Source organism: Erinaceus europaeus, chromosome 9 (assembly GCF_950295315.1).
Source record: "Erinaceus europaeus chromosome 9, mEriEur2.1, whole genome shotgun sequence".
Lineage (NCBI taxonomy): Eukaryota > Metazoa > Chordata > Mammalia > Eulipotyphla > Erinaceidae > Erinaceus > Erinaceus europaeus.
Window position 1 is genome coordinate 50,093,578 of NC_080170.1, and position 27,162 is coordinate 50,120,739.

At 39.6% G+C, this 27,162-nt stretch overlaps 1 protein-coding gene across 1 annotated transcript in view; it reads left to right on the forward strand.

Annotated features, from left to right (window-relative positions):
- Window positions 1–26,555, forward strand: part of LOC103115444 (flavin containing dimethylaniline monoxygenase 4) — a 27,251-nt gene extending 696 nt beyond the window's left edge. Inside the window, exons 2-9 of the mRNA XM_007525199.3 lie at window positions 8,226–8,365; window positions 9,574–9,762; window positions 10,976–11,138; window positions 19,507–19,649; window positions 20,508–20,707; window positions 22,019–22,371; window positions 23,092–23,161; window positions 25,896–26,555. Of these exons, the coding sequence (XP_007525261.1) occupies window positions 8,234–8,365; window positions 9,574–9,762; window positions 10,976–11,138; window positions 19,507–19,649; window positions 20,508–20,707; window positions 22,019–22,371; window positions 23,092–23,161; window positions 25,896–26,316 (1,671 nt within the window). The 5' untranslated portion in view covers window positions 8,226–8,233 and the 3' untranslated portion in view covers window positions 26,317–26,555. The remainder of the gene's footprint in view (window positions 1–8,225; window positions 8,366–9,573; window positions 9,763–10,975; window positions 11,139–19,506; window positions 19,650–20,507; window positions 20,708–22,018; window positions 22,372–23,091; window positions 23,162–25,895) is intronic.
- Window positions 26,556–27,162: the final 607 nt, after the last annotated feature.

A 27,162-nucleotide genomic window follows, 5' to 3' on the forward strand; every position in this document is an offset into this window, starting at 1 on the left:
TCGGTCCCATCCAACAACAATGACATCAATACTAACAACAACAATAATAACATCAATAAACCAACAAGAGCAACAAAAGGGAATAAAGAAATAAATATTAAAAATGCTTTTCTATTTATTTATTTATTTTGATAGGACAGATAAAAATTGAGAAGTAAGGGAGACAAGAAAGGGGGGGGGAGAATTAGAGAAAGAGAGACACCTGCAGCGCTCTTTTACCACTCGTGAAACTTTCATCCTGCAGATGGGGACTGGTGGCTTGAACCCCAGTCTTTTTGCACTTAAGCAGGTACACCACCACCTGGCCCCTGTTTTTTATATTTATAATAAACTTTATATCTATATCTGTCCCCCCCCCCTTCAAACTATAGTATTTCCTCCTACCTTCCAATTCACATCAGCTTTAACAATTACTTAGCGTTCAGACGTTAAAAACAGTTCAGCAGACATAACTCAGTGATTGGGCATGTGACTAAAAACAACAACAGTTTTCTTGAGTCAGAAATAAAGAAAGAAAGAAAATACTAGAAATCTCTTTTTACAAATATAGAACCAATGTCACAAAGAGGTCGAGAAAGTTGCCGAAGATTACACACATGACTAAAGAAAGGAGCATAGCTAGAATTCAGGGCTTCCAATCTCCAGTTCAATCACTAGCTTCCACTGTTGATTTGAAATGTTTTTTTTTAATTTATTTATTGGGAAATTAATGTTTTACCTTCGACACTAAACAATAGTTTTTACATGCATAACATTTCCCAGTTTTCCACATAACAATACAACCCCCACTAGGTCCTCTGTCATCCTTTTTGGATGTGTATTCGATCCCCACCCATTCCAGTCTTTTACTTTGGTGCAATATGCCAGTTCCAGTTCAGGTTCTACTTGTGTTTGCTCTTCTGATCTTGTTTTTCAACTTCTGCCTGAGAGTGAGATCATCCATATTCATCCTTCTGTTTCTGACTTATTTCATTTAACATGAATTTTTCAAGGTCCATCCAAGATTGGCTGAAAATGGCGAGTCACCATTTTTAATAGCTGAGTAGTATTCCATTGTGTATCTAGACCACAACTTGCTCAGCCACACATCTGTTGTTGGACACCTGGGTTGCTTCCAGCTTTTGGCCATTACAGATTGTGCTGCCAAGAACATATGTGTACACAGATCTTTTTGGATGGGTGTGTTGTGTTCCTTAGGATATATCCCCAGGAGATGAATTGCAGGATCATAGGGTAGGTCTATTTCTAGCCTTCTGAGAATTCTCCAGAGTGTTCTCCATAGAGGTTGGACCAATTTACATTCCAAACAGCAGTGCAGAAGGGTTCCTTTGACCCCACAACCTCTCCAGCATTTGCTGCTGTTACTTTTTCTGATGTATGACATTCTCACAGGAGTGAAGTGTATCTCATTGTTGACTTTATTTGCATTTCTCTGACAAAGACTTGGAGCATTTTTTTCATGTGTTTCTTTGCCTTTTTGATCTCTTCTGTGGTGAATATTCTGTCTATGTCCTCCCTCCATTTTTGGATGGGGTTATTTGTTGTCTTGTTGTTGAGTTTGGTTATTAGCCTCTTTTCTGATGTATGGCATGTAAAGATCTCTCATTTTGTGAGGGGTCTCTTGGTTTGGGTAGTAGTTTCTTTAGCTGTGCAGAAGCTTTTTAATTTGATGTAGTCCCATAGGTTTATGCTTGCCTTAGTCTTCTTTGTAATTGAATTTGTTTCATTGAAGATGTCTTCAAAATTTATGCAGAAAAGAGTTCTGCCAATATTTTCCTCTAAGTATCTGATAGTTTGTGGTCTAACATCCAAGTCCTTGATCCACTTGGAATTTACTTTTGTGTTTGGTGAAATGTAGTGGTTGAGTTTCATTCTTCTGCATGTTTCAACCCATTTTTTCCAACACCATTTGTTGAAGAGACTCTGCCTTCCCCATTTAATAGTCTGCACACCTTTGTCAAAGATTAGATGTCCATAGGTGTGGGGGCTAACTTCTGGGCTCTCAGTTCTATTCCATTGGTTAGTGTGTCAATTCATGTTCTCATACTGAGCAGTTTAGTGACAATGGCCCTATAATACAATTTGAGATCTGGGAGTGTGATGCCTCCAGCTCTGTTCTTTCTTCTCAAGATTGTTTTGGCAATTCTAGGTCTTCTCTGGTTACAGATAAACATCTGTAGCATTTGTTCTATTCTCCTAAAAAATTTGTTTGGGTTCTTTATGGGGATAGCATTAAATTTGTCGATGGCTCTGGGTAGTATATTAATTTTGATGATGTTAATTCTTCCAACCCATGAACATGGAATATCTTTCCACTTCTTTGTGTCTTTTTCAATTTCCTTGAGTAGTGACTCAATTTTCAGTATACAAGTCTTTCACTTCTTTGTTTAGGTTTATTCCTAGATATTTTATTGTTTTTGTTGCTATAACAAGAGGAAATGATTTCTGGATTTCAACTTCTTCTAACTTAGTGTTTGCCTAGAGGAATGCCACTGACTTTTGAATGTTAATTTTGTAACCTGACAACTTACTGTATTGCCTGATGGTATCCAAATGCTTCTTGCTGGATTCCTTAGGTTTTTCTATGTATACTATCATGTCATCTGCAAATAGGAAGAGTTTGATTTCTTCTCTTCCAATCTGTATGCCTTGAATTCCTTGCTCCTGCCTGATTGCTATGGCAAGAACTTCCAACACTGTGTTGAATAGTAATGGTGATAGTGGGCAGCCCTGTCTAGTACCTGATCTGAGTGGAAATGCTTCCAGTTTTTCACCATTGAGTATGATGTTGACGGTAAGTTTGCTATATGAGAGTCCACTATCTTCAGGAATTTTCCTCTATTCCCACTTTTTTTTTGTAGTGTTTTGATCATAAAGGGATGTTGTATTTTGTCAAAGGCTTTCTCTGCATCTATTGATATGACCATGTGGTTTTTGGTCTTGCTTTGGTTGATGTGGTGGGTCATGTTGATTGATTTACATATATTAAACCAACCTTGCATGCCTGGGATAAACCCCACTTGGTCATGATGAACAATCTTTTTAATATACTGCTGTATCCTGTTGGCTGGAATCTTGTTCATTATTTTACCATCTATGGTCATCAGAGATATTGGTCTGTAGTTTTCTTTTTTGGTTGTGTCCCTGTCTGCTTTTGGTATCAGGGTGATGTTGGCTTCACAGAAGCTGGAAAGGAGTATTCCAGTGTCTTCAAACTTCTGGAAGACTTAAAAGTAGAGGTATTAGTTCTTCTTTGAAGGTTTTGTAGAATTCATTTGTAAAACCATCTGGTCCAGGACTTTTATTTTTGGGGAGATTTTTGATAACTGTTTCAATTTCATTAGCTGTGATGGGCCTGTTCATGTTATCTAGTTCCTCTTTACTTAATTTTGGAAGTTCGTATGTATCTAGGAAATTGCCCAGTTCTTCCAGGTTCTCTAGCATGGTAGCATATAGTTTTTCATACAAGTCTCACATGATATGCTGAATTTCTGTGGTTTCTCTTGTGATATCTCCTCTTTCCTTTATGATCCGATTTACTTGGGTCTTCTCCCTTTTTTGTTTTGTGAGTCTGGCTAAAGGATTGTGAATTTTTTTCACTCTTTCATAGAACCAACATTTGCTTTCGTTTATCTTTTGTATGGTTTTCTTTTTTTCAATGTTACTGATTTCTGCCCTAACTTTAGTTATTTCTGTCCTTCTGGCTGCTTTAGGGTTCCTTGGTTCTTCTTCTTCTAGGTCTTTAAGATGTGCAATCAGGCTGTTTATTTGTGCTTTTTCTTGTTTCCTAATGCATACTTGTATACTGTTCAGCTTCCACATTTTGGGACTATTACTAATCTTTTGTTGGTTGTTTAATGTTAGTTTAATTCCACTGTGGTCTGAGAAGATGCGTGGGATGATTTCAGTGCTCTTGAATTTTCTGATGCTGTCTTTGTGGCCTAACATATGGTATATCCTTGAGAATGACCCATGTGGACTTGAGTAAAATGTATATTCGAGTTTCTTGGGATGACTGACTCTGAAAATGTACAATAGTTCTAGTTTATCTATCTCCTCATTTAGCTCCCTCATGTCTTTATTGATTTTCTGCCTGGATAATCTGTCAAGTTGAGAGAGTGGGTTGTTGCAGTCCCCTACTATTACTGTGTTGCTGTTAATATATTGCTGTAGCTCTTTCAGTAGATATTTGATGTATTTATATGGCTTCTCATTGGGTGCATAGATGTTAATAATTGTTAAGTCCTCTTGATTGACTGATCCACTGAGCATTAAGTAGTGTCCATCCCTATCTTTTTTAATTTTATTTATTTTAAAGTCTATTGTGCCAGATATGAAAATAGCTGTTTCTGCCCTTTTTTGTGGGCCATTGGCTTGTTGCATAATTTTCCATCCTTTCACTTTGAATCTATGTTTGTCTTGTTGAGTTATGTGAATTTCCTCTAGACAGCATGTTGTTGGATTGTGTTTTCTCATCCATCTTCCTACTCTGTGCCTTTTAATAGATGAATTCAGGCCATTGACATTTATTGATATCAAAGATGGAAGATATTTTAATGCCATTCTTGTAGAGTTTTAGAGTGTTCTGATATATGGCCTATTTATGGTGGTCTGACTGTTTATAGGAGATCTTCTTTCAGGGCAGGCTTGGTGATAGTTGAGTCTTTCAACTGTTGCTTATCTGAGAAGGTTTTGATGCCTGCATCTAGTCTGAATGACAGTATAGCAGGATACAGTATTCTTGGTTGAAAGCCTTTCTCACTGAGCACTCGATAGATATCTTTCCATTCTCTTCTGGCCTTTAGTGTTTATGTGGAGAAGTCTGCTGCTAATCTTATGGGTTTTCCTCTGTAGGTGACTCTCTGTTTTTCTCTTGCAGCCTTCAGGATCCTTTCTTTATCCTTATTCCTTTCCATTCTAAATATGATGTGTCTTGGTGTCTTTAAATCTGGGTTAATTCTGTTTGGGACCCTCTGGGCTTCTTGAATTTTTATGTCTTTGATGTTGTCTAGACTAGAGAAGTTTTCAGCTATTACGTCCTCAAGAATGCTTCTTCCTCTCCCTCTCTTTCTTCCTCTGGTAAGCCAATAATGTATATATTATTTCTTTTGAAGTCATTGCATAGGTCTCTGTTGTTGTTTACAGTATCTCTTAATCTCTGTTTGAGATCTCTTACTTCTTTTTTAGTTATCTCTAATTCATCCTCGATCTTGCTAATTCTGTCTTCAGCCTCATTGATTCTATTCTCTCTGCCCTCTACTGTTTTCTGGAGTTCATCTATTTTGTTTCCCTGTTCTGATACTATTTTAGCTTGTTCAGCTAGTTGTGTTCTTATCTCAGCTATTTCAGCTTTCAGCTCTCTAATAACCTTGAGATAATTAATGTTTTCTTCCAGAGTCTCATTTGTTGTTTCTGCATTTCTGATGACAATTCATTCAAACTCTTTACTCACCCTTGTGATTATTTCCTTAACTAGTGTTTGGATGTTGACCTCATTATTTTGTGCTTCACCCTTTGGGAGGCTTTTAGCTGGACTCTTGTTCTGGTTCATTTTTCCAATATTTCTTCTTGTTGTTTTAACCATTTAATATAGTCTTTTATGAGGTCCGTCTCTCAGTACTTTTCAAATTACTGATCACTATTGCCTGGATTGACTTGTGTCTAAGTAAGGTAGATAAAGGTTCACAGTTGAGGGAATTGACAGTTGTTTCCATATTATTTTAATACCTGAGTTGGAACTCAGTGGCTTAAAATCCTCTTTTTTTCTTTTTCTTCCCTGTAGGCTATGGGAGCCTGAGGACTTTTAAACTATAAGTAGGCTTCTTAGCTTAATCCCTCACTCCTGACCAAGAGATAAAGCAGTGTGTGGCAGAGATAATCCAGTGGTTATGCAAAGAGACTCTCACAGCCCCACTGCAAGGCCATGGAGGTATAGATCTCCTGAGTTTCCTAGTTAGTTCTCTGTCCCCTGGTATTAGCACAGGGACTCCCCACTGCTACCCCAGATTCTGAGAGCAGTAGCAATGGAGACTCAGAGTTGCATTTGGTGAGTCTTAGCAGAGTCCTCTCCTCTTTTTGTTGGTGAAACAGACTGGAGATGGTGTCTCAACTGGTAAACTGCCAGACTGTTACCAGCCACTTAATCTCTCCCTAGGCTCCTCTCTGTCCATGAGTGACACATGTTTGCACTCACTGGTGATTTGATGGGTTCCTGAAGTTGTTCTAGTCCTGTCTTGTTGAGGTCCCAGGTGCTCTCCTTTGGTATTCCTAGTTGACCCAGGAGAAGAGACTTGACATGTATTTTTTTTTAATTTTTTCCCCTTGTTTTTTTATGGTTGTTGTGGTTATTATTTTGTTATTGATGTCATTGTTGTTGGGTAGTAAAGAGAGAAATGGAGAGAGGAGGGGAAGACAGAGAGGTGGAGAGAAAGATGCAGACCTGCTTCACCACTTGTGAAGTGACTCCCCTGCACGTAGGGCTTGGGGGCCCAGTCCTTGTGCTTTGCACCATGTGCACTTAACCTGCTATGCTACCACACCACCCCAGACATGTATTTTTTAATGATTTTCTCATTCAGAAATTCATACTCTTCAAATGTTGCATAATTTGAAGAGAAGCAAATTCCCAGTCTGTCTTTGCTGCCTTAACCATCATTATGTCAGTCTGGAAAGGACAAAATGTTTTTTATCAGGAAAAACATAGTCTGCTGTTTCTATATTAATCTCAAGGATAGTTAACTTGCCCAAGAGGGTGGCCCACTATTATATCCAGGACCTAGCAGTGGAATACCTGATAGATCATACACATTACTCTGTATGAGGGCCTGGGTTCAAACCCCCAATCCCAAAATGCTTTATGAGCTATGGAAGAGTGCTGTAAATCTCAGCCCCCACCCTCTCTTTCTGTCTCTCTCTATCTCATCCTCTGTCAAAAAGAAAAAAAGAAAAAATAAACTGTTAGTAACCCTGCTATTCTAGATGTTCCAATGACAGCATGTATGATCCTCTCTTCTTGGAAAGTCATCTCATGGATGCTCACTAGGTATGATGATGATGATGATGATGATGATGATGATGATGATGATGATAGTAATAAAGTGATCACTGGGTCTTTATCATCTCTAGGGCCCCCCCCACCACACTTGACTCAAACCCTGCACTTGAGTGAAGCCCTGGATTCAAATCCCAGAACCACATGGAAGCACTAAGAGAGCTCCATGGATGGTGGAGTAATGCTTTTACCTCACTCTCAAAATGTAGAATAGAACTTGGACCACAGAGGTTACTCAGACATATTGAGTATGTTCAGTGCCCTGAATTCATTCCCTGGCACTACAATAACAAATTAATAATAAGAACCAAACTTAATTGAACACCAGCTACATAGCAGAGACACATAAAATTCTTCCTAATGTATCAATTGTCTACTCTTTACAACGAATCTTTAAAATAGATATTACTATTATTGTTGTTGTTGTTGTTATATGGTTCTTAACACTCCCATTATCCTAGTGAGAGAACTGCATACTGAAGACAGATTGAACAACTACCCCAAAGGATAACCTCTGCCAGAAATTCAAAAGTTAAACTATAACTGTCTAATTGCAGAGCCTGGTTTTTTAAACTAATGTCACTCAGGAAGATGAGCTTGGAATTTCCCACATACACAAAAGCATGAACAGACTTTCCTATCCAGTTTTTTTTTTCTTGTCTTTATTTATATCTTATTTATTGGATAGACACAGCCAGAAATGGAGAGGGAAGGGCGTGATAAAGATGGGGAGAGACAGAGAGACATCTGCAGCCCTGCTTCACCACTTGTGAAGCTTTCCCCCTTCAGGTGGGGACTGGGGGCTTGAACCTGGGTCCTTACACTTTATAACATCTGCACTCAACCAGGTGTGCCACCAACTGGCCCCGGCCAGTTTTCTATTCTTTGCTTCTTTGAGAGAGTAAGAGAGATATGGACAGAGAGATGGGAGAAAGAGCTACTACAACACTGTTCTACCATCCATGGTACTCCCATGTGGTACCAGGGCTCAAACCCAGGGCCCTAAATGTGTAAGGCTTGCATTCTACTGGAGCAGCTATCTACAGGAACCAAACATATTTTAAACCAACCTGTGATTCTACCTAAGCTCAAAGATGAAGACAGGCTATTGGTATCACATACCAAGTTCGGACCCTTGTCCTTTAAAGAGTATGTTTCCACCTTCTTCCAACAGACTCCCCAATGGTCAGGCGTGTGGCTGTGGTCGGAGCTGGTGTGAGTGGCTTGTCTTCTATCAAATGCTGCCTGGATGAGGGCCTGGAGCCCACTTGCTTTGAAAGGAGAGATGACTTTGGGGGACTCTGGAAGATTACTGTGCGTACTTCACATTCCTCTTCCCTCCATCATAACATTGTTATTGGGCTTGTGTCTCCTTAGAGTAGTGGTTTTAGCCTGCCTTGGGGACCAAGCAAGGGAGCAACTCATGGCAGCAACATTGACATGTACATGGAGCAGAGCTAACTAGTGGATTACAATTGGACAAGACTTGCAAACATGAGGTGCTGAGTCTGATCCCTGGCACTGCATATTAGAGTGGTGCTTTAGTCCTCCTTATTTCTCTTTCTCTCTTGTTTAGTTTTCCTTTCTTTAAAAAGGAAAAGAAGAAAGGAGCTAAGTGTGAAAGCCAAAGTTTTTATTGGAAGTTACCATGATCTCCTACCCCTGAATGTTCTAAAACAAAGTAGTACTGCATCAGGTAAACCTGAATGTCACTGGTGCATATGAAGCAGGTGATGTTCTAGGGAGGGTGGAAATTGGTGTCCAGCTCCTAGATATTGCCTAGGTCTTAAGAGAATTGGCAATGGGAAGCACAGACCATGGGAAATCTGCAGCTGTCACATTATCAGAGTACAAATAAGCCCAGATCAATCCTTCTTAGGAGTGGAATCTGTTGTTAGCATAATGCTCAAAACTAGGCCAACTATTAGGCAACTTGCGCACCAAAAAGTAGAACTGGAAGTAAGCCTATCTGCCTATCATGAGAATTGATTCTGGTTCCTAGGAATAGTAAGGTCTTCAGTTAAAAAAAATTGTTAATATTTGTAAAATTAAAATTTTGATGTTGTAAGTATGGATGGGAGTGAGCCAATAAAAACAGGGTGATCGAAAATATATGGAGACAGAAATTTGAAAAATCTGTGGGAAACCCCACCACCACCCCTCCAAGCAAAGACAAGAGGAAAAGGTCTAGAAATGAATGGGAGGATTATCTATGGCTGGAAAAGAAGAGAAAGGTAAGCAGGACAGCCCCTGGGTTTCAAGTTCACAGCAGTGTTTAAGAGCAATGAGAGTTCCAGAAAGCTGTGGAATACTGTTAGTTTCTTTGTATCTTGATTCTGATTCCATCAGTGATTTCTTCTAACTGTAACATGATATACTTTCCTGGAATGTTCTGGAAAAGCTAGTAGAACACTAGTAGTCTTAAAGCCCTCTCAGTTGGGCTGATAGGAACCACCACCACTTCTGTCTCTTCTCATCCTCCTGTCTCCCATCCCATCAAACTGACTGTGCTTCCCCCACAGGATGCTAGTAAAGATGGGATGACCACAGTCTACAGGTCACTGGTGACCAATGTCTGCAAGGAGATGTCATGTTACAGTGACTTCCCCTTTCAAGAAGATTACCCTAACTTCATGAACCAAAGAAAATTTTGGGACTATCTCCAAGAATTTGTCAAACACTTTGACCTTCTGAAATATATTCAATTTAAGGTAAGGAAACTTGGGAAAGGAGTCAGGTGGTGGTTCACCTTGTAGAGTGCTTATGTCACCATGCACAAAGACCTGGTCCCTACCTTCATGGGAGAAAGCTTCACAAAAGGTGGAACAGTGTTGCAGGTGTCTCTCTTTCTCTCTCTCTCTCTCTCTCTCTCTCTCTCTCTCTCTCTCTCTCTCATATCTCTCTTTCTGTCTCTCACACTCTATCAAGAAATTAATTGAATAAGAAAAAGGTCACTGGGAATAGTGGAAAAATGCAAGCACTGAGACCTAGCGACAACCCTGATAGGGAAGAAAGAAAGAAAGAAAGAAGGAAGGAGAGAAAGGAAGGGAAGAAGAAAAGAAAGAAGAAAGAAACCTTGAGAAACAGAAGGCTGATGGCAAAAGGTGGCTATTCTGTTCAGCACCCTAAGGAAAATGAGAACAAAGTTCTTTCTTGATTTAATCTCTTCACTGAATTTTTCTGCTACTCATATTTATATAATATAAATTATTAAATAAATTATTAAAATATAAAATTTCCTCATCCCTTCTCTAAATTGAAATTCTCATTCAGGAAGAAATTTAGAATTTTCCTTCTGAGAGACAAAAATGGATTTTAATAAAACTCACTGGCAAGAAATAACTAGAAGTCTAAGCCACAGAAACTACAAGTGGGCTAAAATTAATTTCACAACATTTTTCAAAATTATCAGGTCCTTTTCACGAGGAAGAAAAATCATTTTTCCCCTCTCCTATGAAGGAATCATGATGTCTAAAACCCCCTTTATAGCTCCACACAAGTGATCTGGCTTCTCTAGGGATAAGATCCATCAATATTGGCTCACTGGAAGTAACACACTTGTGAGCTCAGGAGACAACATAGCAATAGTATAAAGAAATGTGGTATGTATATATATATGTAGTATTTTTAATTGCTACCATGGTTATTGCTGGGGCATAATGGTTATGCAAAGAAATTCTCATGCCTGAGGTTTCAGAGTCCTAGGTTCAGTCCCCCAGATCACCATAAACTAGAGCTGAGTAATGATCTGTTAAAAGAAACAAAAAGAGAGAAAGGAAGGAAGGAAGGAAGGAAGGAAGGAAGGAAGGAAGGAAGGAAGGAAGGAAGGAAAAAAGAAAGAATTAACACACCTGGCTGCTTTGGTAGTCATGGCCTGAAGTCCAAGGGGAGTAGTTAAACATGAGCATTTGTCTTTTCTTTCAGACCACAGTGCTCAGCATAACAAAATGTCCTGACTTTAATGAAACTGGTCAGTGGGATATTGTCACAGACACACAAGGGAAGCAGGACAGAGCTGTCTTCGATGCTGTAATGATTTGTACAGGACACTTCCTGAGTCCCCATTTACCTTTGGAATCCTTTCCTGGTGAGTCCTTTCTGCCTAAGACCATAACTACTCATATGAGCTCTTTTAGAATGTTCACCCCCTACATATATGTACAAAATTAGCATGTTGTGATAGTATTTTGAGTAGTATAAAGTATTATTAAGTTATTGGGTCTATTTACTTGTTAATACAAATGCTAGTGTTATTATTTAAGCTAGTGTTATTATTTTTTATTGTCATGTCTAAGACTTCACCTCTCAGGGCCAACATTTTCAGAGAGAGAGAGAGAGATTGAGGAAAAGACCACAACACTGAAACTTACACCTGTGCATCTGAGGCCAGTCTAGAACCTATGTCACACATGTGGAAATGCAGGCACCCTCCCAATTGAACTATCTTCCCAGTCCATAATTTAAGCTTGATCTGGCCTATCTGATACAAGTTCAATAACCACACAAGCTCAAAACTAGCGGAGGTTGGGTGGTAGCACAACGGGTTAAACCCAAGTGGCACAAAGTGCAAGGACCGGCATAATCCCGGTTCAAACCCCCGGCTCCCCACCTGCAGGGGGGTTGCTTCACAAGCAGTGAAGCAGGTCTTCAGGTGTCTTTCTCTCCCCTTTGCTGCCTCTCCCCCTTGATTTCTTCTCTGTCCTGTCCAACAACAACGATAGCAATAACAACAATTATAATAACCACAACAATAAAAATTTTTTTAAAAAAACTACCTATTACAAAGAAGCACAGATTTTCATTATTTGTTATTGTTCTTGGTTTTTTTTTATATTTATTTCCCATTTTGTTGCCCTTTTTATTGTTGTTGCAGTTATTGTTGTTGTTGTTATTGATATCGTCATTGTTGGATAAGACAGAGAGAAATGGAGAGAGGAGGGGAAGACAGAGAGGAGGAGGAGAGAAAGACACCTGCACACCTGCTTCACCGCCTGTGAAGCGACTCCCCTGCAGGTGCGGAGCCCGGGGCGTGAACCGGAATCCTTATGCTGGTCCTTGCGCTTTGCGCCACGTGCACTTAACCCACTGCACTACCACCCGACTCCCAGATTTTCATTTTTGTCATTGAATTACAGGTCACTTAATCAGGAATGACCTATCATTCAGTAATTGAAAGGGAGAGCTAAAGAGATAATTCAGTACATCAGGATTCAATCACTGGCACCATTATATGCTATAGTCATCTCTCTTTTGCTTTCTCATAAAAAGAAGTCCTTAAAATTTATTTAAAGGAAGTGATACTATAAATAAATGTGGCATATATATACATTTTTTTAATTGCTGCCAGGGTTACTGCTGGGGCTCTAAACCAGCACTATGAATCTACCCCTCTTGGTGATTTTTTCCATCTTCTCCTTTTTTTTTTAATTTGTTTTGACAGACAGAGAAAGATTGAGAGAGGGGAGAGGGGACAGAGAAGGAGAGAGAAAGGTAGAAACCTGAAGACCTGCTTCACTCCTCCCTGCAGGTGGAAAGTGGGGGATTGGAAATGAGTCCTTGTGCATGATAATGTGTGTGCTCAACCGGGTGCACCACTACCAGGGCTCTGTGACTGATATTTTAGGAAACAGAACCAAAATTATGCATATAAATGAATATTTATACCTTTCAAAATAATCACCATATAAATGATCCCTGCACTTCTTAAACCAGACCTATCAGTACAAAGGAATTTTAGAAATCACCTTTTGGAAATGCTTTTTCTTCCAATTGTACATTGCTATTAATCTACTCATAATTGGCAAATACCCATATTTGAGGTTAAATAACTAAAGTGTAGTCAAGCTAGACCAGCTCTGTCACTTGTAAATGGTCCACAAGCAATTAAGTAAAGTTTAAAACTTCTTTAAGGAATTGAGAGAAGTTTTAAGGGAGAAAGAATATGAAAAATAAAGTTCACAATGGCCAAAAAAAAAAAAAAGAAAAAATAGAATAGAAATTTTATAAATGCAATCTCAAATTAAGAAAATACCCTGGGAGTCGGGCGATAGCACAGTGAGTTAAGCGCACTTGGCACAAAGCGCAAGGATCGGCACAAGAATCACGGTTCAAGCCCCCAAATTCCCACCTGCAGGAGTGGCTTCAAAGGCAGTGAAGCAGGTCTGCAGGTGTCTATCTTTCTATCCCCCTCTCTGTCTTCCCCTCCTCTCTCCATTTCTCTCTGTCCTATCCAACAACATCAATAACAATGGTAATAACTACAACAATAAAATAACAAGGGCAACAAAAGGGAATAAATAAATAAATAAATATTAAAGCAAAAAAAAAAAAAGAAAGAAGAAAACTATACAAAAGATCAATGAAAGCAAATGTTAGCTCTTCGAAAGAGTGAACAAAATCCACAAACCTTTAGCCAGACTCACAAAACAAAAAAGGGAGAAGACCCAAATAAATCAGATAGTAAATGAAAGAGGAGATATCACAACAGACACTGCAGAAATTCAACATATCATGCGAGGCTTCTATGAACAACTATATGCCACCAAGCTAGAGAACCTGGAAGAAATGGGCGATTTCCTAGATACTTACCAACTTCCAAAACTAAGTAAAGAGGAAGTGGATAACATGAACAGGCCCATCACAGCTAATGAAATTGAAACAGTCATCAAAAATCATCCCAAAAATAAAAGGCCTGGACCAAATGGTTTTACAAGAGATTCTACAAAACCTTCAAAGAAGAACTAATACCACTACTTTTAAAAGTCTTACAGAAGATTGAAGACACTGGGATACTCCCTGCCAGCTTCTATGAAGCCAACATCACTTTGATACCAAAAGCAGACAGGGACACAACCAAAAATGAAAACTACAGACCAATATCTCTGATGAACATAGATGCTAAAATACTGAACAAAATTCTAGCCAACCAGATACAGCAGTATATCAAAAAGATTGTTCATCATGACCAAGTGGGGTTTATCCCAGGCATGCAAGGTTGGTTTAATATACGTAAATGAATCAATATGATCCGCCACATCAACAAAAGCAAGACCAAATACCACAAGGTCATATCAGTAGATGCAGAGAAAGCCTTTGACAAATATAGCAACCCTTTATGATCAAAACACTACAAAAAAGGGAATAGATGGAAAATTCCTGAAGATAGTGAAGTCTATATGTAGCAAACCTACAGCCAACATCATACTCAATGGTGAAAAACTGGAAGCATTTCCACTCAGATCAGGTACTAGATAGGGCTGCCCACTATCACCATTACTATTCAACATAGTGTTGGAAGTTCTTGCCATAGCAATCGGGCAGGAGCAAGGAATTCAAGAGATGCAGACAGGAAGAGAAGTCAAACTCTCCCTATTTGCAGATGACATGATAGTATACACAGAAAAACCTAAGGAATCCAGCAAGAAGCTTTTGGATATCATCAGGCAATACAGTAAGGTGTCAGGCTACAAAATTTACATTCCAAAGTCAGTGGCATTCCTCTAGGCAAACACTAAGTTAGAAGAAGTTGAAATCCAGAAATCAATATCTTTTACTATAGCAACAAAAACAATAAAATATCTAGGAGTAAACCTAAACAAAGAAATGATAGACTTGTATACTGAAAATTATCAATCATTACTCAAGGAAATTGAAAAAGACACAAAGAAGTGGAAAGATATTTCATGTTCATGGGCTGGAAGAATTAACATCATCAAAATTAATATACTACCCAGAGCCATCTACAAATTTAATGCTTTCTCCATCAAGAACACAACCATATTTTTTAGGAGAATAGAGCAAATGCTACAAATGTTTATCTGTAACCAGAAAAGACCTAGAATTGCCAAAACAATCTTGAGAAGAAAGAACAGAGCTGGAGGCATCACACTACCAGATCTCAAATTGTATTATAGGGCCATTGTTATCAAAACTGCTTGGTACTGGAACATGAATAGACATACTGACCAGTGGAATAGAACTGAGAGCCCAGAAGTTAGCCCCCACATCTATGGACATCTACTCTTTAACAAAGGTGTGCAGACTATTAAATGGGGAAAGGAAAGTCTCTTCAACAAATGATGTGGGGGAAAAATGGATTGAAACATGCAGAACAATGAAACTGGACCACTACATTTCACCAAACACAAAAGTAAATTCCAAGTGGATCAAGGACTTGGATGTTAGACCACAAACTATCAGATACTTAGAAGAAAATATTGGCAGAACTCTTTTCCGCATAAATTTTAAAGACATCTTCAATTAAATGAATCCAATTACAAAGAAGACTAAGGCAAGCATAAACCTATAGGACTACATCAAATTAAAAAGCTTCTGCACTGCTAACAAAACTACTACCCAAACCAAGAGACCCCTCACAGAATGGGAGAATATCTTTACATCAGACAAGAGGCTAATAACCAGAATATATAAAGAACTTGCAAATCTCAACAACAAGGAAACAAATAACCCCATCCAAAAATGGGGGGAGGACTTGGACAGAATATTCACCACAGAAGAGATCCAAAAGGCCGAGAAACACATGAAAAAAATGCTCCAAGTCTTTGTCAGAGAAATGCAAATAAAGTCAACAATGATATATCATTTCACTCCTGTGAGAATGTCATACATCAGAAAAGGTAACAGCAGCAAATGCTGGAGAGGTTGTGGTATCAAAGGCACCCTCCTACACTGCTGGTGGGAATGTAAATTGGTCCAACCTCTGTGGAAAACAGTCTGATGAACTCTCAGAAGGCTAGAAATGGACCTACCCTATGATCCTACAATTCCTCTCCTGGGAATATATCCTAAGGAACACAACACACCTATCCAAAAAGATATGTATACACATATGTTCTTGGCAGCACTATTTGTAATAGCCAAAACCTGGAAGCAGGCCAGGTGTCCAACAACAGATGAGTGGCTGAGCAAGTTATGGTATATATACACAATGGAATACTACTCAGCTATAAAAAATGGTGACGTCACCATTTTCAGCCAATCTTGGATGGACCTTAAAAAATTCACGTTAAGTGAAATAAGTCAGAAACAGAAGCATGAATATGGGATGATCTCACTCTCAGGCAGACGTTGAAAAGCAAGATCAGAAAAGAAAACACAAATAGAACCTGAACTGGAATTGGCGTATTGCACCAAAGTAAAAGACTCTGGGTGAGCGGGTAGGGAGAATACAGATCCAAGAAGGATGACAGAGGACCTAGTGAGGGTTGTATTGTTATATGGAAAACTGGGAAATGTTATGCATGTACAAACTATTATATTTACTGACAACATAAAATATTAATTCCCCAATAAAGAAATTTTTTAAAAAGAAAGCAAAAGAAAAATGACCACCAAGAGCAGTGGATACCCTAGTGATAACCCTAGTGGTAAAAAAAAATTAAATCAAGAAAAAACCTCAAGAACAGAATACTCCATTAATATTTGAAGACTAGGACAGCTAAGCAGCTAAGTACCAACAGTATCATACACTAGATGAGAGCCTAGTGTAATGGTTGACATTAATTGTGGGGAATCTTGAGTTATACATATGGTCTTCTCTTAAGTCAAAAATAAATGATATTATACAGAAATATTTCTATTTAAAATTAATATTTCATGATCCTATGCTAAATTGTACAGTTATCTAAAATCATCTGTGTCTAGGGTATCATATTTCCTAGTATCAAATTATGCATTATAATTCTCTAAAACTGGAGGTGGAGGAATTCCAAAAATACTCTGACCCCCATCTTCCTAAACCTCTTCTTTAGGCTGAATTTTAAAGAAAATTCACTGTAACCTTAGAAGATGTTTAAAACACATTAATTGAGTAAAATCAGATACCTAACAGCCTCTCATATTATATATATATATGTTTGTTATTTCCTCTATTTATTTGTTTAATTTTCCTCCAGAGTTATTGTTGGGGCTTGGTGCCAGCACTTCAAATCCACTGCTCCTGGCAGCCATTTTTTCTATTTTATTGGATAGGACAGAGAGAAATTGAGAGAGAAGTGGCAGACAGAGAGGGAAAGAGAAAGATACACACTAGCAGACCTGCTTCACCACTGGTGAAGCTTTTCTCCTGCAGGTAAGGAGCTGGGGGTTCGAACCCAGATCCTTGTGTAGGTCTTTGCACTTAGTACTATGAGCATTTAACCAGGTACACTACTGTCCTGCCCATTTATTTATTTATTTATTTATTTATTTATTTATTTATTGGTTTGATAGGACAGAGACAAAGTGAAGGGAAGGGAAGACAGAGAGGGAAAGAGAAAAAAAGACACCTGCAGCACTGCTTCATCACTCATGAAACTTACCCCCTTCAGGTGGGGACCAAGGACTTAACTAGGGCCCTTACACTTAGTAATATGTGTGTTCAACTGAGTGCACTGCCAGGCCCCACCTGACTGTCTTTAATGCAAACTACTCAAAATTAAATACTAACTGACCTCAGGCAAGTTTGCTTGCCTTCTCTGTGCCTCTCTTAACATAATTAATGTTGAAGCTTAGCATGTTATACTCTGCAAGGACCCAGTTTCAAATCACACTCTTGGTCCCTACCTACTGAGGGGAAGTTTCATGGGTGCTGCAGTTGTCACTCTTTCTATCTCCCCCATCCCTCTTGATTTCTCTCTGTCTCTATGCAATGACTAGATGAATAAAAATATTTTTTAAAAGTACTAATGACCGTGTATAAAGTATTTACAAGAGGGTTTGGGAATTGCATAGTAAAGGTTAAACAAACATTAATTATTTGTCTATTTACATTATTTGCTACTAAAAAGGAACCTCTTAGGGAGAGACTGTTTTGTATCCTCACAGCCCCTACACCTAGTGACCCCAGCAGTGGAGTAAACAGTATTAAAGACTAGCCCTGTAAGGTACTATGATCACTTAACTGCATATTTTCTGTAGACTTGACAGGAATTTTCCTGCCCCTTCCTCTGCATGCAACCTCAGGCATTGCCCATGGCTTTTCTGCTGTTTCTCAAGTCTAGGAAAGGCTACCTCACATGAGACACACACATACACACATACCTCCATTGCCTAATGACAATACAATGTCATGACTAAAACATTAAACTTCCTGTAAGGTGCCTAAGTGACAACCTTAAATCATAAAAATTTACCTATTTATAAGAGAACTTGCCCCAAATATTTTTATAGAAAACTTCCATAAAATTGAATTTGTTCTTGTTTTTAAAGATTTATTCTGATGATTTCATATGAGAGATTCACATGAACAAAAGAGAGAACATCACTCTAGTACATCATATTGCACCAGAGATCAAACCAGAAACCTCAGACAGGCAAGTCCTTGTCTCCAACACTGAGCTATTTGCCTCAGTGTTCATTGAGTTAAATATCAACTTATAAATATTTCATATATGCTCATCATATTTTTATAGAGCATATCAATTAGGTAAAATTACAGACATAGCAAGTGTCTTCTTGCAGAGGACATTCATGTCATAAATGTCCTGTCTCTTACTGCCTTGGTAAACTTGATTTTCCTAAGTAATTGTTTTAAAAGGGAACACTCCTAGGGAATACATTGTATTTTTACAATATATATTTTTTAAATATTTATTTTATTTATTTATTCCCTTTTGTTGCCCTTGTTGTTTTATTATTGTAGTTATTATTGTTGTTGTCGTTGTTGGATAGGACAGAGAGAAATGGAGAGAGGAGGGGAAGACAGAGAGGAGGAGAGAAAGATAGACACCTGCAGACCTGCTTCACCGCCTATGAAGCGACTCCCCTGCAGGTGGGGAGCCGGGGTTCGAACCGGGATCCTTATGCCAGTCCTTGTGCTTTGCGCCACCTGCGCTTAACCCGCTGCGCTACAGCCTGACTCCCTACAATATATTTTTTAAAAATATTTTATTTATTTATTCCCTTTTGTTGCCCTTGTTGCTGTTATTGATGTCATTGTTGTTGGATAGGACAGAGAGAAATGGAGAGAAGAGGGGAAGACAGAGAGGAGGAGAGAAAGATAGACACTTGCAGGGTTAAGCGCACGTGGCACAAAGCACAAGGACCAGCGTAAGGATCCTGGTTCAGGCCCCCGGCTCCCCACCTGCAGGGGAGTTGCTTCTTAAGATAGACACCTGCAGACCTGCTTCACTGCCTGTGAAGCTACCCCCCCTGCAGGTGGGGAGCCAGGGGCTCGAACCGGGATCCTTACACAGGTCCTTGTGCTTTGTACCACTGACACTTAGCCCACTGCGCTACCGCCCAACTCCCTACAACATATTTTTAACAAAGCAGGTGGCAACAAACCCATACCAGGACTGGCAGAGTTCACTGGGATAAGGGATCACATGCTGGCCTTACTTCCTATAATTAATCAAGTGCTGTCATATTTCTGGGACTTCCCTCTTTTTCTCTAGACCCCATGCCTATACCCTAGGGATAGTTCTGGTTTTCTGATCTACCCTTCCCCCCTGCAGGAATCCATAAATTTAAAGGCCAGGTACTGCACAGTCAAGAGTACAGGATCCCTGAAGGATTCCAGGACAAACGCATCCTGGTTATAGGCCTTGGAAACACCGGTGGGGACATTGCTGTGGAGCTCAGTCGGACAGCATCCCAGGTACACCCACCCCCCAGTATTTTTGCTAGCTGGAGAGAGGTAGTCAAGATTGTAAAATATGTTGTACACCTTGTAAAACGTCAAGAAATTGCTGACCAAGTGCTAAATGATGTTCTATGTGCTACAGGGTGCCTAAGATGCCTGGAGCTTCTCAAAGCCACTGGTGGTGCTCCCTTGATTGCCTCAGAACTCAGACTTCATATAACTTGAGCAATTCCAGGAAAGGCCCAAAGAAACAGAGTGCAGGGGGCGGGGCAGCGGCACACTGAGTTAAGTGCACAAAGAAGCCCAAGGACCCGTACATGGATCCCGGTTAGAGCCCCCAGCTCCCCATCCTCATGGGGTTGCTTCAGAAGCGGTGAAGCAGGTCTGCAGGTGTCTGTCTTTCTCTCTCTCTGTCTGTCTCCTCCAACCCTTTCAATTTCTCTCTGTCCTATCAAATTTAAAAAAAAGAAAGAAAGAAAAGAAAAATGGCTGCCAGAAGCAGTGGATTCATAGTGCAGGCACCAAGCCCCATTGAGAACCCTGGAGAAAAAAAGAAAGGAAAGAAAGAAAGAAAGAAAGAAAGAAAGAAAGAAAGAAAGAAAGAAAGAAAGAAAGAAAGAAAGAAAGAAAGAAAGAAAGAAAGAGAGAGAAAGAAAGGAACACACTAGTGGTATCTTTCAGAAGTTCTCTTCTGGGAACAAGTTGAAATGAGCAAACTGTTCATCCACTCTAATTATATTTACTTGGACACTCCCTTTGTAATTCCAGCAAACTTTCCATCTGAGAATACAAAAGATCATTTTAAACAGAATGAGGAAAAAAGAAAAAAACTACAGAATGGCAGTCATGTGTCCTTCTTGCCTTGATTTTTAGGTATTTCTCAGTACTAGATGTGGTTCCTGGGTTATAAGTCGCTCTTCTGATGGGGGCTACCCATATAATATGATGTATACAAGACGCTATCTTCGTTTAGTTGCACAAGTTTTGCCTTCCTGTGTGCAAGAGTGGATTCAAAAAAGGCAGATGAATCAAAGATTTAACCATGAGAACTATGGACTAAGTATTACAAAAGGGTACTTAAATTCTTTTATTTAATGGTAAAATGATTGAATCAACCTCATTCTAGTTTCTTCAGAATTCCAAATGTACCACACTTGTGATACTGTTTGTTTATCCTGTTCTGAGTGTCTTTCATTAAGACACTGTCCATCAGGTACACACAGAGGTTCTGAAATAAGTGTTCTCTAACAGGCAGCAAAAGTAGTAACCTGGGGATCTAGAAAAAAAAAATGAAGGATGAAAGTTTATAATTTCCAGCTAGAAAAATCAGGACATTTAAATCTGCTTTCAGGAATGTTATGATAGCTTCCATCTGCAAATAGAATATCTACAGCATCAGTGAGAAAGTGTAGCCAATCAACTCTCAGTCCTCTTTAATAAATGCTGACTGAATGGTCATTTGAATTTCCTATAGGAATCCCCAGAATCAGAATTTATTTATTTATTTTCCCTTTTGTTGCCCTTTTTTTTTTTATTATTATTGTTGTTGTAGATAGGAGAGAGAAATAGAGAGAGGAGGGGAAGAGAAAGACAGCTGCAGACCTGCTTCACCACTTGTGAAGTGACTCCCCTGCAGGTGGGGAGCCAGAGGCTCAAACCTGGACCCTTAAACCTATCCTTGCGCTTCACGTCACATGCCCTTAATCTGCTACACTACTGCCCAACTCCCCAGAATCTGAAATTTTAATATCTACCTTTATAGAGTTGCCAGTTGGTAAGGAAAAGAAAACATTCAAAATATATGTTAAAGCCATTAAATATGATTTTCATTATAAATTTGATCCCAAGATTTTCCTCTCATAGGTATTTTTCAATTCATAAGGAAAATTAAAGATGGATGATTTGATATGTAAATTTCATAAAGACATTGTGTCTAATTAGGTAGAATGCTGTTCATAATGAAAATTAATTCTAATTTTTAAAAATGTTTTAAAAGTCTCTTGCTGATTTTCTCTTTGCCTAATATCATATCTTGGAGGACTGGGGGAGATAAGATCCAAAACTTATCTTCAAACTGATTGGTGTGTCTTCTGTTCTGATGCTATGAGAAAAAGCATGGCCCCAGAAGTTCACTCCAAGAAACAGAGAATTTTAAACTTTAACTAAAAAGGAGTAGGTGTAGTGGTTCTCCACATGCCTTCTACCAAGAGCAGAAAACCAAGACATATTATAGAAACAGTGAGCCAGGCAAACAATTTGAAGTTAGAGAATGATCATTTTTTCCTTTGACATTGGCAAATGATTTTCCTGAATTAACAAAATTAATCATTTGTTGAAGTGTCTCTTATATGTTACTACAGAAGTTCATTTTTTCTGTGTCAAAGGGAGAAATTGAAAAGAGTTGTGAATGATGAGCTGCTGACCTGTATTCTCTGTGGGATGGTGACTCTGAAAGGCAGTGTGGAGGCGTTCACCGAGACCTCTGTCCTCTTTGAAGACGGAACAGTGGAGGAAAACATAGACGCTGTGATCTTCACTACAGGATACACGTTTTCTTTCCCTTTTCTTGAAGAACCTCTCAGAAGCCTTTGTGCAAAGAAGCTGTACCTATACAAGAAAGTCTTTCCCTCAAACCTAGAGAGATCAACACTAGCCATCATTGGTCTCATCCAGCTGACAGGCTCCATCTTAGCTGGCACTGAGCTTCAGGCGCGATGGGCCACAAGAGTGTTCAAAGGTGCTTGTGTCTCCCATGAAGCCGTGTCACAGGCGCGTCTCCAGGCCTCTCTCTAGCAAGGCTCTTTCTCTCATTCTGTTCCAGGAAATTGAAATATTTAGTAGAAATGCCTGGTTACCAGCAGGTAACCCTGCCTGCCTGTTTTTTAAAAGGATGGTGTGGTGTGCAGAGCACAGAAGTTTGAGTATTGAGCCAGTGATTGAAATGCTGAAGTCTGTTCAGTATCTCTGCAGGGTTCCTTCCTTCCTTTGGCTGGGGCTAGGTCACTTCACCCTGCTACCTGGCACACAGCGCCTAAGAGCCTAGGCTGGGCAGCCTGTGGAACTCAATGACAGGCTTTTTCCTACTGAAAGGGGGGATGCTATCTATTTTTATATTCTATGGTCTGCTGAGTTCCTGTTTCACCGAGCAATACTTAACTTACCTTAAAGCTAGTTTGAGACTATGTGTTGGATCATTTTTCAAAAGAGAATTTGTCTAAAAGCTCTTTGATTCTCTGTAGATTTATTTTCATATACATTGGTTATTTTTGTATCCTTTGGTCAGAAATTCAGCCAAAAATCAAACGAATGCCAGCTAATGTCACCTAATTGACTAAGTGGGGACCCTGTTTCATTCTAAGCTCTGACTCACACATCCTGAGTTTGAGGCAAGAGGAAGAGACTTAAAGAGAGCCCTGGGGGATCTCAGCAGCAATCTGGATTTTTTTTTTCCCCACAGGACTCTGTAAGATCCCTCCATCCTCTAAATTGATGGCTGAGGCAAGGGAAAAGGAAATGTTGATAGAAAGGTAAGAAATCTGCTTTACTACAAAAAAAATTCATTGGTACATGCCACCACCCAAAGGTGGATTTGTATTAGAAATGTCATTCCTGGGGAAGAGGCATGGAGGTTGGAAATAACCACATTAGCAATCAAGTCAATGTGTTTTCTGTTCTTACCCTTTCAGCTACCAGACTTAGTGGTTCCAGACCTATTGGGCAGCAGGATACTTCTACACAGAGCCTGGCCCAGCAGGTGGCATCCTGTCTTCATTTTGTCTGGAACTTTACCTATTTATCCTCTCCAACTTCACTAGCTGCTTTCTCCGTTGTTACTGTGGTGTCCTCTTCCTTGCTCTTAAAATTGATGAACCCAGGCGGTAGCACAGCAGGGTAAGCGCACATAGCGCAAAGCGCAAGGACCGGCATAAGGATCCCGGTTTGAGCAACCAACTCCTCCACCTGCAGGGGAGTCACTTCACAAATGGTGAAGCAGGCCTGCAGGTGTCTATCTTTCTCTCCCCCTCTCAAACTCCCCTCCTCTCAATTTCTCTCTGTCCTATCTAACAACAACAGCAATGATAACAATAATAATAAGACAATAAATAGGGTAACAAAGGCAACAAAATGGGTAAAATGGCCTCCAGGACCACTGGATTCATAGTGCAGTCACCGAGCCCCAGCAATAACCTTGGAGGCAAAAAAAAAAAAAATTGATGAACCCTAACCTCATCCATTTATATGAACACTCTACTGTAGCCTGCAGTGTTAAAAGTCACCAGAAACTCATAATCCCACATATGTATCTGTAACCCAGATCGCTCCCTAGAGCTCCAACTCTGAGTTTATTTCCCTCTGGGCATCTCCACTTTGGATGTGTAATAGGGATCAAATCAAATTTAATTTGTCTAAAAACTGTAAAAAGGAAAGTTTGAGGCAGTCTACACCCTGTCCATACAGTGCCCCAAACTCCTCCATCTTACTCAGTTCTTAACTTTTTTTTTTTTGTCCACTGGAGATTCAGTGCTCCAGGCCAGTTTTTTAAATAAAACACAGAGATAGAGAGAAAGATATCATGTTACCAAAGCTTTCTTCAGTGGAGTGGGGACTAGGCTCAAACTTGGGTCATGTCCATGAAAATCAAGCATACTACTCAAGTGGCTATTTCACTAGCCCAATTTTTTAAAAGAATTTTGGTGTCTTTAAAACTTATTTTTATTCATAATAAGAGAATCAGAGCATCATTCTAGCATGTTCTGTGCTGGAAGTCAAGCTCAGGACCTCAAATATGCACATCCTGCACTCTTCCTGCTGAACTATCTCTCCCAGCCACTCAGCTTTTATCTTTTATTCACTGATGAGCATAAATCAGCTCCTAGTTCCACAAAACCTTCTACAAGAACTGTGCAAAGATAATTTTCTTCTTACTATAGTAACCATGAGCATTTTGACTAAAAGCCCATAAACTGTAATAAATATAATCTATAGCCAATTCTAGTTTTTGTGGTCCTATCCTTTTCCTCTGAATATATATGTGATTTTTTTCCCTTAAGGCACTCCCTTAAGCAAAAGTTCTAGAGGAAACACTACAGGTCACTCTCTGATTTGGCACTCCCCAAGTAGCAAAGCTATTCAATATGACCCCAAATGAACACTGTAATTTTATTCTAATCTTACCACGCTTTCTGAGCTAGCAAAAACTAGATCTTTGCACCACATCCTGCTCACCAACACACACAATACTCAAAAACTCTTCCATCTTATCATTGTATTTTAAAAATGTTAGGGTTAGGAGTTGGGCAGTAGCACAGCTATTTAAGTGCAGGTGGCACAAAACGCAAAGACTTGCGTAAGGATCCCGGTTCAAACCCCTGGCTCCCCACCTGCAGGTGGGTAGCTTCACAGGCAGTGAAGCAGATCTGCAGGTGTCTATCTTTCTCTCCCCATCTCTGTCTTCCCCTCCTCTCTCCATTTCTCTCTGTCCTATCCAACAACAATGACATCAATAACAACAATAATAATAACTACAACAATAAAACAACAAGGGCAACAAAAGGGAATAAATAAATAAATATTTATTTAAAATGTTATGGTCATAAAAATATTCAACAGTGTATGTCTGAGAGAGAACTCAATAGATGACGTAAGGCCTTGCATGCATAAGGCCTCAGATTCAACCCCAGCACTATATCAGAGCTGAGCAGTGTTCTGGTGTCTCTCTCTTTAAAATAATAATAAAAAAATAGAGATAGTTGGGAGTCGGGCTGTAGCGCAGCGGGTTAAGCGCAGGTGGCGCAAAGCACAAGGACTGGCATAAGGATCCCGGTTCGAACCCCGGCTCCCCACCTGCAGGGGAGTCGCTTCACAGGCGGTGAAGCAGGTCTGCAGGTGTCTATCTTTCTCTCCTCCTCTCTGTCTTCCCCTCCTCTCTCCATTTCTCTCTGTCCTAACCAACAACGACAACAACAATAATAACTACAACAATAAAACAACAAGGGCAACAAAAGGGAATAAATAAATTAAATAAATATTTTTTTTAAAAAATAGAGATAGTTGAAAACATTATTTAAGATTCATCCCTTTAACCAGTTCCTTGAGAAAAAAAAATAGATTGCCCTAACAGACACCCTCTGTAGATGAACTTTTTTTTTTCTTTATAACACCTAAAAACATTCCAAAAGCAAAAAGCAAACAAAATGGGAGGGAGGAAAGGTAACTCATAACTTGAAAATGAAACGTAATCATCCCTTTTTGCCCTCTCAGAGGTGTGATGAAAGATACCAGCAAAGGCAAAATGGACTTCATCTCCTACCTAGATGAACTGGCCACCTGCATTGGCTCAAAGCCCAATGTCCCATTCCTGTTCTTCACAGACTTCAGACTAGCTTGGGAGGTGTTCTTTGGACCGTGTACTCCTTACCAATACCGCCTGATGGGACCCGGAAAGTGGGCTGGAGCCAGAAATGCCATCCTGACCCAGTGGGACAGGACCCTGAAGCCTTTAAAAACTCGAACTGTTCCCAGTCCCTCCAAGCCTGCCTCTGTGTCTTGTTATTTAAAGGTTTGGGGGCCACCTGTCCTGCTTGCCTCTCTTCTGCTTCTTTGGAGAGCCTCACCTGTTTTAAAGTTCGTGCAAGATAAAGTTCAAGCTAGAATCCCCCCTAACCTAGTAAAAATTTGGTGAGGATGAATCTGATTGCTTGAGGTTGCACAAATCATGTCAGTCTTCAAATGCCTTCCATAACCCTCCTCTCCTGCCCACAATAACTGTCATCATCCAAAGCCAAGTTCAATCATATTGTATCAAAAACATCATACTATCTTCTTCTCTGGTGTCAGGATCTCCTTTTGTGGCTCCCTTTTCAACCCATATTCTACTCCGCTACCTAAGCACATATTCTAAAATAAATTATTGTCATTCTTTTTGTCAAGATACACTCAAACGAGCTATTTGTGGACATTTTAAATACAGCGATTGTGCCTAAAGATCTGGGTAAAGTGTAACGAAATAGCAGGATATCAATAAGGTACTAAAGCCTCCAAATATACACTTTGTTTTTTTTAATCTCCTCATTTTTTTTTTAATTAACAATAGCAAGCCCCTTTAGCCACACCTGAATTACATTAGTACAGTAACTTTTGACAACCCCTTCTTCTTCTAGCGTTTGCCCTTCTTCCGAAGTCAGTCAACAGGTCAGGTTGAAAGCTGTCAGGAGCTGCTCGTTGCTGGCTTTGAAAGTGACTGGGATCCATGTGGATTCAGTCGGCTAGGAAGGATCGTCAGTTTCCCCAATGAATGGGTACTCACGGGATGCACCACGAGAAGGTCGATCCAATGCATCCCAACCCCTTAAGGATGGGGACTGCTTGTCAGAGAAATTAACTGTGTTTAGAGGATTGAAAACTTGCAGCACCATACCACACATCCCAAGAGGAGAGAAGGACAAAAGATTGTATTAACTAGTAATAGTCAATGATCTACTCAATCATGCCTTTGTAGTGTACCTTAAAAGAAGTGAAGGGATGAGAT